At 45.0% G+C, this 13,458-nt stretch overlaps 1 protein-coding gene across 3 annotated transcripts in view; it reads left to right on the plus strand.

Moving 5' to 3' along the window:
* Positions 1-13,458, plus strand: part of ADCY8 (adenylate cyclase 8) — a 231,883-nt gene that overhangs the window by 205,868 nt on the left and 12,557 nt on the right. For all 3 annotated transcript variants that reach the window (XM_040261749.1, XM_040261750.1, XM_040261751.1), the window contains one exon: positions 6,679-6,837. In XM_040261749.1, coding sequence (XP_040117683.1) covers positions 6,679-6,837 — 159 coding nt within the window. The remainder of the gene's footprint in view (positions 1-6,678; positions 6,838-13,458) is intronic.

Consider the following 13,458-nt stretch of genomic DNA (forward strand, 5'->3'; position numbering starts at 1 on the left):
TTCTCCCTGACTCTCTGTTTCCTCCTCTTTAAAATAAGACGGTAATTCCTAACTAGGGCTGTTTTGAAGAATCATTTGAGATAATTGTACGTAGCATTTTGAGCCCTGCCTTTCAGAGATAGAGGAGGCACTTCATCACTGATTTGTCCTGAGTAGATAAAGTGCCTATAGTATTGATGCCACTCCCCCATCTGCCAGGATCTGGGGCGGGCACCGTGGATAGCCTCGTACAAAACCCCGTCCCTAGCCCCAAGGCTTCCTGTCTCCTAGAGGAGAGTGGACACTAAGTAATGCAGTGTGGAATGTGCTATGAGTGGACCAGCCTTGTCCAAGGACCTCAAGAGTCAGAGAAGCAGGAAATTATTCTGCATGGAGCGTCACACCAGGCCTCACCCAAGAGATGTCACCTGTCCTCCACAACTGGTAGGATTTCTCCATGCGGACGCGGACCGTGAATGCAGCAACTCTCATCACTTTCTGCTAGAGCCAGGCTGTCTGCTTCACTGCTGTGCTCTGGATCCCAGTCCGTCTCTCTGTGTGTGTACTTCAAAAAAAGAAAAGTAACCAGTAAAGGAAAAAAAAAAAAAACAAGAAGACTATCAGCCAGAGCAGAAATAGAAACATACCACTGAGAAGTCACCATGGAGACAGGGAGGTAATGAATCCTGAGAAACCAGGCATGAAACAGCCAAAAGCCCCAGGAAGCTAGAGATACATACAAAAAGTTATTTGTAATAAAGCAGGATGGTAGCATGTTGTTTAGTCACTAAGTCATGTCTGACTCTTTTGTGACCCCGTGGACTGTAGCCCATCAGGCTCCTCTGTCCATGGATTTCCCAGGCAAGAAAACTGGAGTAGGTTGCCAGGGGATCGTCCCAACCCAACAATCGAAATTGTGTCCCCTGCCTGGCAGGTGTATTCTTCACCACTGAACCAGTTGGGAAGCCTGATGGTAAAATGTACTCAGGGGGGAAAAATCAATAAAACTAAACTTGGCAATCGAAGAAAAGAAGGCAAGAGTTAACATGTATCAGCCTTCTACTATGTGTCTGGCACTTCACCTGTATTATCAAATCATCTCAACAACATGAATGGTCATTACAACAGATCCTGTTTTACAGATGAAGGAAGTCAGGCTACTGAGCTAGAAAGTAAGAGAACTAGAATTCAATCCCAGATCTGTCTCCAGAGCCCACCTTTCCACTTTCTCAATCGGGGGAGAAACAAAAAGCACTGTCTGTGTATCTTCACAACACCAAAGACATTCAGTCCTGCAATATGACCTTACCTTGCTTTTCAGTTTAAGCTGGAACACTAAGCCAAAGGTCAAAGTCTGGCCATTGGCAGTATCCCCCTACTTAGGTCTTTCTGGTTTTCTGTGAGAGCTGGGATCATGTCCTCCACGTCCTGATGGCTTCTAGTTACAGGGGAGAAATTCTTCATCTGACATGCAAATGACAAGCCATTTGAGGGCTGTGAAAATAGAATCAGACAAGGCAATCCTATAGAAAAGTGTACATATACGCCATCACATGGGTTTTAAACTGACAAGTGAGAAATTCTCAGAGATGGCTAAGAGAAAGTTTAGAATTGGGTGGGGTGGGGGGGTCCTCATTCTAGAATAGGAAAGCTGTTTCTATCTTCCCTGTCACCTTAAGGATTACTCTGTGCCTCTTAGCGCCTCCTCAAAGCTCTTCTGAAATTCTGATTCAGTTTATTCTATTCTCCATTTGTCCTGCAAAAGCAGATAACCTCATCTTATGAAGAATATGAATAAAGTAAGAGCAAGTAAGTGAATAATGAGGGCCTGAGTACTTAAGTGATATCTGATTATTTTCTTTTTTATTTTTAACCTTCAAAAGGTTTTTCAAGAAATTTTTTTGATGTGGACCATTTTTAAAGTCTTTATTGAATTTGCTACAATACTGTTTCTGTTTCATGCTTTGGTTTTTTTGGCTGCAAGTCGTGTGGGATCTTAGTTCCCCGACCAGGGATTAAACCCGCACCCCTTGCATTGGAAAGCAGTCTTAACCCATGGACCACCAAGGAAGTCCCTCAAAAGGTTTTAAAATGACATAGCTGCATCCCATAACTGTAGCAGTTACAGATGTAACCTTTGGAGTGGGGTAGATATTATTCAAACCCCAACTCTGCCATTCAATAGATAAGTGACATTCAGTCATGTATCTAACTTTCTGTATGTCCGTTTTCTCATCTATAAAGTGGGTACAATAGTAATAGTTTCTGTTTTTTTGTAGTATTAAAAAAACCTGTAGTATTTGTAGTATTGTTTTTTGTAGGTTTTTTGTAGTATTATATGAGAATATAATTATAATGCACCTCTCCCAGTGATTTGCACTTGGAGTAAGTGCTCAAACATCGTGAGCTATTAATATTTTACTTTGGAAGCAAGAGTCTGAGACAAACAGAGAAAGTGTTATTATCCATCTGGTCACAAGGCAGCAGCAGAGACTCAAGTCACTTGAGGTCACAAAGTCACAAAGGAGAACCAAACAGAAACAGGGATGCAAAGCTCCCTTCTTGGTCCACGCCCTCTCCACCACGTGGTGCTGCCTGTCCGTTAGAGGATACCTTTCTGCAGAACTGCATCACCTTGAGCATCATTTCATGACGCCCATCAGAGTCCTGTTCATCCGGATCAAGTCCATCCACTCTTGGGTCTGCTACCTGCTCCCACTGTGTTCCCTGGTGACTCAGAGGCCCTCTATTTTTATTAAAGCCTGAATAATCCCCACTGATGCCTGGTACACAGCAGCATCCCAGTGGGAGCATGTGTAATTGTACATCTCCAGAGTGACGGAGGCGGTTATGTAACCGAATAATTGGGAACTCTCATCCTGCACATATGTGAAAGCAATACGCCAAACACTTCCTCCTCCTCTGAGGCAGGTGAACACCCCAAATGTTGGACAGCAGAGAGCAGACAGCCAGGTGCCTCCCACCTCGTGCCTGATTCATTGCCGCCCTGAGGTTTGGGCTTGGCCTCAGCTCTCCTTTCAAAGCAAAGGACATCACACCTGTTCACAGAGATAGAGATTAATGAAGTCAGGTCTCTAGTCGCTTACTTCCGGGTCTGTTAAAGATAGGCACTGGGATTGTGCAGCTTAGAAAGACCCAAGCCTTGGGACCAAATTATTAAATTTGCATCTCAACAAAGGTCCGTCTAGTCAAGGTTATGGTTTTTCCAGTGGTCATATATGGATGCAAGAGTTGGACTGTGAAGATAGCTGAGCACCAAAGAATTGATGCTTTCGAACTGTGGTGTTGGAGAAGACTCTTGAGAATCCCTTGGATTGCAAGGAGATCCAACCAGTCCATCCTAAAGGAGATCAGTCCTGGGTGTTCATTGGAAGGAATGATGCTAAAGCTGAAACTCCAATACTTTGGCCACCTCATGCGAAGAGTTAACTCATTGGAAAAGACTCTGATGCTGGGAGGGATTGGGGGCAGGAGGAAAAGGGGATGACAGAGGATGAGATGGCTGGATGGCATCACTGACTCAGTGGACATGAGTTTGAGTGAACTCCGGGAGATGGCGATGGACAGGGAGGCCGGGCGTGCTGTGATTCATGGGGTCGCAAAGAGTCGGACACGACTGAGCGACTGAACTGAACTGAAGCTCTTGGAAGAATAGATGACCTTGAGATGCTCAACCTCCCAGACCTGCCATTTCTTTACCTGCAAAAGGAAAAGTCTAATAGTTATCTATCAAGAGTTGGAGAACAGCTGAATGAAGTCATGTTCGTAGAGTGCAGGGGTTAAAAGCCACAGCTTGGAGTCCAAATGCCCTGAGTTCAAAGCCCAGCCTCTATTTGTGAAACCTTGGGCACTGGACTTCACCTTCCTGTGCCTCCGTTTCCTCAACTATAAAATGAGCATAAAAAAGAACCTGCTTTGTTAAGCCATGGTGTGATTAAAAGACATTCAGTATGTTTGAAATGCTAAGTACAGTGCCCAGTTTAAAACAAGGACTCAGCCCATGTTAATTATCACTCTGTGTTAAGAGCCTGGCACAAAACATATAAACAATGTTTGTTAGTTCCTTTGGTACTCTTTTCTTTTATAAACTCAGAAATTTATTTCTCCCAGTGGAGGATAGGAAGTCCAAGACCAAGGTGCTGGCAGATTCAGTGTCTGGTGAGGAGGGCCCACGTCCTGGTTCATAGGCTTCTCACTACATCTTCACATGGCAGAAGGCACAGGGACATCTCTGGGATCTCTTTTATAGACCTTGATCTCATTCATGAAAGTTCAAACCTCATGACCTAAACACCTCCCAAAGGCCCCACCTCTGAAAACTATCACAATTAGGGTTAAGATTTCAAAATATGAATTTTGAGGGCACACAAACCCTTGGTACTGTTTTCATGTAGCCAGTTCCTAAATGGTTTGGGAAGGGAAATCAGAATACAAAAAGTTGAAAAGGATTATTCATTGTATCTTGCAACTCAGATACAATGCAAGTGAAAGTATTAGTCGCTCAGTCATGTCCAGCTTTTTGTGACCCCATGAACTGTGACCCACCAGATTCCTCTGTCCATGGAATTCTCCAGGCAAGAATACTGGAGTGGGTAGCCACTCCCTTCTCCAGGGAATCTTCCCAACCCAGAGACTGAACCCAGGTCTCCCACATCGCAAGCAGATTCCTTACTGTCTGAGCCACCAAGGAAGCCCCTCAGATACAATCAGTTCAGTTCAGTTGCTGCCATGTCCAATTCTTTGCGACCCCATGGACTGCAGCATACCAGGCTTCATCACCAACCCTCAGAGCTTGCTCAAACTCATGTCCATCGAGTTGGTGATGCCATCCAGCCATCTTATCCTCTTTTGTTCCCTTCTTCTCCCCCCTTCAATATTTCCCAGCATCAGGGTCTTTTCTGATGAGTCAGTTCTTTGCATCAGGTGGCCAAAGGATTGGAGCTTCAGCTTCAGCATCAGTCCTTCCAATGAATATTCAGGAATTTCCTTTAGTACTTGACTGGTTTGATCTCCTTGCTGTCCAAGGGACTCTCAAGAGTCTTTTCCAAAACCACAATAGTCTAACAATAATACCACAGGCACCACCACTTACCAGGTTATTGTTGTAAACACTTTGAAGATTCTTGTTGAGCTCTTTTTAGCCTAAGAATATTTCTGTCTACGAATGTGCCTGCAAATTATTGTGTTAAAAGACATTTGGAATAATTCCTCTCTGTGTGGTTATACCTGTAGGTTTGCTTGTTTGTTTGAGCTTTTAAAAATTCCATCCAGTTTCATAATTAAGTAAAATATTTCCATGATTCAAAAGTCAGGATTATAAAACAAGATATAATTTTTAAAGTTTAAATGTATCCCTATTCCTTCACCCACCTTCCTCGTCTCATTGTAATGATTTTTTATACTTTTGTACCTCGATTTTTAATAAATAAAGAAATATATATATGTGGAGAGAAAAATATATAGATATCCCCTTTCCTTAGATCAATAATGGCAAACTGTGCATGTGTTTCTCCGCCTTAGATACCAATCATTCAAAGTACGTATAGAGAAATATTCTTCATTTCTTTTTATAGCTGTATATAAGTTTATTCAACCAAAATGAGCACTTGGATTGTTTCCAGCTTTTTGCTATTAGAAATTTTGCTGAAAGAATAACCTTGCACCTCTGCCTTTTCATATTTTTGTCATCCACTGAGACTTGCACATAAGACAAAGAAAAGAACTAGCTGAATTTTTTTAAGCCCTTGAATTCAGGGCGTCTAACCATGTGTTTAATGGTGCAACATATTGTTCATTTCAACAGTTAAAGACTTTGAAATAATGACATTACTAAAAGCCCTCATAAATATGATTTCTGAGATTTTTTAGAAAAGGAAACTGTCCTCTTTCTAATGAAAAGAAATGCTAAGATGGGAGAGAAGTTGGCGAAGGGTGGATACATGTATATGTATGGCAGAGTCCCTTTGCTGTTCACCTGAAACTATCAAAACATTGTTAATCAGCTATACCACAATACAAAAGATAAAGTTTTTGAGAAAGAGTAACAATTTTTAAAAATTAAAAATCAAACAGGATTTTAGGAGAAGAGGGAACTAATAAGTATTAAATACCCACTCTGAATCATATGTTCTACCTACAACTTCCTAAATAATTCCTAACCCAGGGATTGAACTCACATCTCCAGCACTGCAGGTGGATTCTTTACCACTGAGCCACCAGGACATCCTTGTTGTATAGATTAAAGGCATTAATATATGTATATTCCTTAGAAAAGTTCCTGGCACCATCTAATGAGCACAGCCTACGTGTTAGCTGATTTTACTACTGTAATTTATTTGTTGGGTCAAGAAATATTAATAGAACACCAGCCCTGTGCCAGGAACGTTGCTCTATGGTAAGGATGTGATATTGAACTGGGGAAGAACCTCACAGCACCTGCAAAGCACAGTGGAGGAAAGAATCAATGACAAAATCCTAGGTGCCCCAATGCTGGGAAGGGGAGGTACACAGCCCTGTAAAATCTACGTATCTTCTGACCTCTTGGTGTCAGGCAAAAGACCTCCCAAAATGTTCAGCTTGGGCTCTGCTTCACCTGTGGAGGATTCCGGAGAAACCCTGTCCACCTCCCGCAAACGTGTGTCTGAACCCGTTGCTTCCCTTCTGTCCCCTGAACCGCAGCTGGAATACACGGCCCGCCTGGACTTCCTGTGGCGCGTCCAGGCCAAGGAGGAGATCAGCGAGATGAAGGAGCTGAGGGAACACAATGAGAACATGCTGCGGAACATCCTGCCCAGCCACGTGGCCCGCCACTTCCTGGAGAAGGACCGCGACAATGAGGTGAGCCCAGGCTGGCCCGGCCCCCGAGGCCCGGCAGCCGCGGGAGGGCTGTGGGAGGACACACTGACCCCAGGCACTCGGAGGGTCCCGCTGTCCTCCCCCGGAGACCAGGCCCACTCCCCGGCACTCTGAAACACGCACGTGGCCTCCCCAGCTTCTGGTGCCTCATCTGTAAGATGCATGGAATAAGTTCGCTAGTGCAAGACTGAGTTGGAATTTTAAAGTTTTACATAGGTGTGTGTATATATATGTAGAAATCCAACAATTCCACTTTGGGGTTATGTAATCAACAGCACTGAAACTAGAGTCCCAAGAAGACAGCTGCACATTCACATTCAAAGCAACATTATTTATAATAGTGGAATGTTGGGATCATCCAAGACTCCGTCAAAAGATAAATGGACAAGGGAAACGGGGTCTGTATGTACAGTGGAATGTTGTGTGAATACATATAGTGGAGTGTTGTGCAGCCTTTGGAAGGAAGTAAATTCTGACACATGCTGCAACATGGATGAAGCCTGAAGACACTACAGCAAGTGAATTAAGCCTTAGCCTTTGACTACAAAAGGGCAGCCTTGTCTGAGCAAAGCAAACTAAACCTTCCCATTGTCCGAGTCACAACAAACACTCAAAAAATATTTCTCAGGCACAGACTGTGAAATAAACATCTAAAAGGCCCTGGGACGCTTCTGGGGGATTACCTAGACAAGGGCTTGCCATCATGTTGCTTATATTCAAATGGGGGCAGAGAGATAACAGCCCAGTACAGAAGCACACTGTGACGGCACTGCTCCGATGGGTGAGCAAAGGTTACCTGCTAGTAGCTGCTGGCAAGGTCAGGTGTGATCAGGGGAGATGCCCACACCTGGCCTGCGACTGAGGGATGGGAAGGACCAAGTCATCCTAAGAGAGTGGGGAGGAGGCAGGGCAATTCAGGAGAGAGAGAACAGCACAAGCAGAGACAAGGTGAGGATGAGGTGCCCATGGAACAGGAAGGTCAGGCTAGAGGATTGTCTCAGTCCCCCAAGGCTGTTATAATAAATACTGCATGACTTAAAGCAATAGAAATGTATTCTCTCACAGTTCTGGCAGCCAGAAATCTGAAATCAGTGCAGTAACATGACCATGCCCTCTCTGAAGTCTCTAGGAAGAACTCTTCCTCCTCTTCCAGCTTCTGGTGGCCTCAAGCACTCCTTGGCTTGTGGCCACATCAGTCTAATCTCTGCCTTAGTCACATGACCTTCCCCCTCCTTATAAGAGCCTGTGTCCTCTTTTCATATGAGGACACCAGTCCTTAGATTTAGGACTCTCTCTCTCCGGTATGACCTCATCTTAGCTTAATCACATTTGCAAAGACCTCGTTTCCAAATAAGGGCTCATTCTGAGGTTGTGGAAAGAAAGAAAGGGAAAGTGAAAGTCGCTCAGTCATGTCTGACTCTTTGCAACCCCATGGACTATACAGTCCATGGAATTCTCCAGGCCAGAATACTGGAGTGGGTAGCCTTTCCCTTCTCCAGGGGATCTTCCCAACCCACGGATCGAACCCAGGTCTCCCACACTGCAGGCAGATTCTTTACCACTTGAGCCACATGGGAAGCCCAGGTTGTGCAGAGGACATAAATTTGGAACACTTCCCATTCCAAGGATGAAGAGTGATGAGTGATGTGAGAAGATCCGGGGCCAGGGCATGGTAGTTGGGTCTGATGGAGTATGGTAAGGTTCAGGGCACCCTTTTGAGTGCTGTGTGAGCCTTTGGAAAGTGTGTGACCTAATCTGACCAAATGCTAATAGAGTGTGGATAGTTCAGTTCAGTTCAGTCGCTCAGTCATGTCTGACTCTTTGCGACCCCATGAACTGCAGCACGCCAGGCCTCCCTGTCCATCACCAACTCCCAGAGTTCACCCAAACTCATGTCCATCGAGTCAGTGATGCCATCCAGCCATTTCACCCTCTATTGTCCCCTTCTCCTGCCCCCAATCCCTCCCAGCATCAGAGTCTTTTCCAATGAGTCAACTCTTCGCATGAGGTGGCCAAAGTATTGGAGTTTCAGTTTTAGCATCAGTCCTTCCAAAGAACACCCAGGACTGATCTCCTTTAGAATGGACTGGTTGGATCTCCTTGCAGTCCAAGGGACTCTCAAGAGTCTTCTCCAACACCACAGTTCAAAAGCATCAATTCTTAGGCACTCAGCTTTCTTCACAGTCCAACTTTCACATCCCTACATGACCACTAGAAAAACCATAGCCTTGACTAGACAGACCTTTGTTGGCAAAGTATGTCTCTGCTTTTTAATATGTTATCTAGATTGGTCATAGCTTTCCTTCCAAGGAGCAAGAGTCTTTTAATTTCATGGCTGCAATCACCATCTGCAATGATTTTGGAGAAAGCAAAGGAGAAAAGGAAATATATAAGCATCTGAATGCAGAGTTCCAAAGAATAGCAAGGAGAGATAAGAAAGCCTTCCTCAGTAATCAATGCAAAGAAATAGAGGAAAACAACAGATTGGGAAAGACTAGAGATCTCTTCAAGAAAATTAGAAATACCAAGGGAACATTCCATGCAAAGATGGGCTCGATAAAGGACAGAAATGGTATGGACCTAACAGAAGCAGAAGATATTAAGAAGAGGTGGCAAGAATACACAGAAGAACTGTACAAAAAAAGATCTTCATGACTCAGATAATCACGATGGTGTGATCACTCACCTAGAGCCAGACATCCCAGAATATGAAGCCAAGTGGGCCTTAGAAAGCATCACTATGAACAAAGCTAGTGGAGGTGATGGAATTCCAGTGGAGCTATTTCAAATCCTGAAAGATGATGCTGTGAAAGTGCTGCACTCAATATGCCAGCAAATTTGGAAAACCCAGCAGTGGCCACAGGACTGGAAAAGGTCAGTTTTCATTCTAGTCCCAAAGAAAGGCAATGCCAAAGAATGCTCAAACTACCGCACAATTGCATTCATCTCACACACTAGTAAAGTAATGCTCAAAATTTTCCAAGCCAGGCTTCAGCAATACATGAACCGTGAACTTCCAAATGTTCAAGCTGGATTTAGAAAAAGCAGAGGAACCAGAGGAAACACTGGCCAACATCCACTGGATCATGGAAAAAGGAAGAGAGTTCCAGAAAAACATCTATTTCTGCTTTATTGACTATGCCAAAGCCTTTGACTGTGTGGATCACAATAAACTGGAAAATTCTGAAAGAGACGGGAATACCAGACCACCTGACCTGCCTCTTGAGAAACCTATATGCATGGAGAAAGAAATGGCAACCCACTCCAGTATTCTTGCCTGGGAAATCCCATGGACAGAGGAGCCTGGCAGGCTACAGTCCATGAGTCATAAAGAGTCTAACATGACTTAGTAACTAAATAAGAACATGTGGCTATGTATTGTATATAGAAAGTATATTGTGTATGTATATATATATGTATATTTTGTTTATCTTGTTTCTCTAAGACATTAAAAACAAACAAGCAAACCCCCAAAAAAAAAAAAAAAAAAAAAAGAGAAACCTATATGCAGGTCAGGAAGCAACAGTTAGAACTGGACATGGAACAACAGAGTGTGGATAAGAGTCACAAAGCCAGAAACTAGTTAGGAGAGCTTAAAATAGCCCAGGAAAGGGTCTGATAGGGAGGCCTAAGATGTCGCAGTGAGATAGAAGTGGATGAATCCCAGGTACCCTTACAGATTGGAGTCAACAGGACTCAATAATGGAGTGGATGTGAAAGGTAAGAAATGGAAAAAAAAAAACAACATAAAAATCAAGCCATTTGGTTCACCCTCTCACCACCTAGAAAAAAGTAACTCAAGAGGGAAATAAAAGATACCTTTAAAGACTTGAAGGGTTAGCGCATGAGAGGGACTGACCTTGCTCTGTGAGACTCCAGAGGGCAGACCCAGGGCCGTGGACACCCTCAGGGGATATCTCTGTATTCAGCACTATGTAGAACCCTATGGTGATGGAGCCATCAGGCTGTGAGACCCACAAGAGCAGGGTCAACGTCAGCCTTGGTCACCACTGATCCTTGGGCCCTGGCGCCCTCACCCTGTGGTCTTGCTCACTAAAGGTTTGTGGATGAACTAGAATGGTGAGTTCCTATGCTGAAATTTTTTAAGTGGCAAGAAGAAAGGCCTTGCCAAGGACACTACAAAGGCAAGGTCAGTTGTCGGGGAGACCAGACCAAGACAACCCTTCCACTAGAGAGTTTCAAACTGAGTCAAACAGAGGATGAAAAACTCATAGAGCCAAGATCACAGACTGGCTGATTCTGAGACAAATCTGACCAGCAAGCCAGTGGGCTGGGACAGTGGTCAGTTGGTTGTTTTGCTTTTTTGTTTTAATTGGTAGATTCGATGCCTTTAGACATGGAATGGACTCTCCAATTTATCCGTCTCTACCCTGACACTTATGTTACCTGCTGGACCTCTGAAAACATTTGGGGTTGTGACCCCTGCCTTAGGATAGAATTTAGGAGAGACCTACAAGGTCCATTTCCCATCCAAGCCTCTGCAAAAGGCCAGTGGGAGAGAAACCAAGAGCATGAGTCATCTGCTGCTTGAATAATCAGCCCTTGAAGAACTCACGCCCTTGAGAGTCTGTTGGATGCAGATTAAGGCAGCAAACACCCTCAACAGATGGAGTTCTCTGGAATTGGGTTCAAGCCTGGTTTCCTTAGAGCTCCCTAAGGTCAGGGACTTTGTTGCAAGAGCTTCTTCAGGAAGCCAAGAAAGCGAAATGTCGCTGATCATCAACCGTGACCACCGGAAGAAGCAGATGGAACGCTGGAGCCCTTGGAGGGAAGACCCACAAAGAAATGAAAGGAAAGCCACCTGTCAATCAAGACACCAAAACAAGGAGTTATTTGGAACCAGTGGGGAAGAACAAGAATGCAGTGGCTGACTTCATACTGAAAGGAAGGAAACCAACCAGAGATGCCCAGACCCCAGGTCATCAGCGATTATTCTAGCCAAACCCCCACTGAGCAAAATAAAGGTCAGGCTCAGCCTTCATCACATGGATAAGACATTCTCAATAGAAAGTCTTGTCAAGTTCATTTGTGGTTTTATAAATATTTAAACAGTTTGCACTTGGCTAGGCTTAAACAGAGAAAGTTTTCGCTTTGCCTGGAGGACTTCACGTTATACTGCTGTATCATTTACTGAACACCTACTGTGTGCCAGGTACTGAGACAGGCAATTGATGAAAATGATCTTTCATTCTATTCACAACCTGAAGAGGAGGGTTCTGTGACCCCCACTGTCGTGATGAAGAAACGGGCTCAGAGAGGTCCATGGTGTGCCTCTGTTGACTTTAGCAAAGCCACGACTCTGCTCCAGCCCCTCGAATTTCTTCCATCTGTGCCACGTTACCCCTTACTGTGCTGCTACCGTGGTGCCCCAGGAGTTTGTCAAGATGAGGGAGTGTGTACGTGTGTGTGATGGTTATAGAAGATGTCTATGTGGCATGATTTATATTGTGTAGGTATCTGGAAAGATTGGGATGTGTGCCTGGAAATATGAACGTATGTGTGGGAGAACTTGGCATTTGTGTGTGTGTGTGTGCTTGTGCATGTCTGTGTGTGCAGGAGACACAGGCAGAGTGGTGTAACATGTGAAGGGGTGACAGACAGAGACAGGACAGCTATAGCCTGCAAGAATTCCCAATTTCATGCTCTGTTTCCATAAGAGGCATTTTTAGCTTCTTCTCTTGCTACAAATCTGACTGTGATACAAACCTGTGAATATCTGCTTGGGGACATTCATGACTTTGGGTCCCAGCTTTCAGAGGCGAGGGCAGTGCTCACAGATATGGGCAACAAGGCAGTAAGAATGATTCTCCCCATTTCATCGATGAAGAAACTGAGGCTCAGAGAAGTAAAGGAATTTGCCCAAGGTCACAAAGCTAGTGTGTAGTGAGCTGGAATTCAAGCCCAGGTGTGCACAACCTCCAAGCCCAGTGCTGTGCTTTTTCTCCTGCACTTTGCTGTTAGAGCCTGAGTGGCAGAGACGGGGGCGCAGTGGCAAGGAATGACGCAAGCCACCCAAGCCTAGGGCAGCTGACAGAGCCTTGCCCTCGGGAACATCCTGTCCGAGTCTGTTCCAGCTGTGTCAGCCACGCAGAGGTCCTGGCAGCTTCTGCTATCCTGCTTGACTTTCGGCTTAGAATAGCACTCAGCAGGCCAGGCAGGGACTCTCTTGCCCATCAGGCCAGCTGGGCCGGGTCAGCAGGGTCAGGCGGGCGCTCGCTGAGTCCCAGGAAACCTGCTCGCTCATCCCGGCTCTGTTAGAACTTCTGAAAGGACAGTGACAAGGGCGATTGTCTCAGGTGCTGGGCAGCCCGTGCCGCACAAATGCCGCCTCTGCCCCGAGCTAGCTGTGTGACCCAGGGCAGCTTATGCAACCTCTCTGAATCCATTCTGTCATCCAGCTGAGGAGGAAATAATACCAACCTTGCTGAACTGCTATGAGAACACATGAAGTGCCCAGTGTGGCCGGCTGTAAGCGGGGCTCAGCACAGAAGAGCCATTTAGTCTATCTGAAAATCTGATGCCTGAACTTCAGTCCTGGCTCCTCTCACGACTCTGTGACCATGAACAAGTGGCCAGCCTCTC

The sequence above is a fragment of the Oryx dammah genome, unplaced genomic scaffold, assembly GCF_014754425.2.
Source record: "Oryx dammah isolate SB20612 unplaced genomic scaffold, SCBI_Odam_1.1 HiC_scaffold_19, whole genome shotgun sequence".
In the NCBI taxonomy this organism is placed as follows: Eukaryota; Metazoa; Chordata; class Mammalia; order Artiodactyla; family Bovidae; genus Oryx; species Oryx dammah.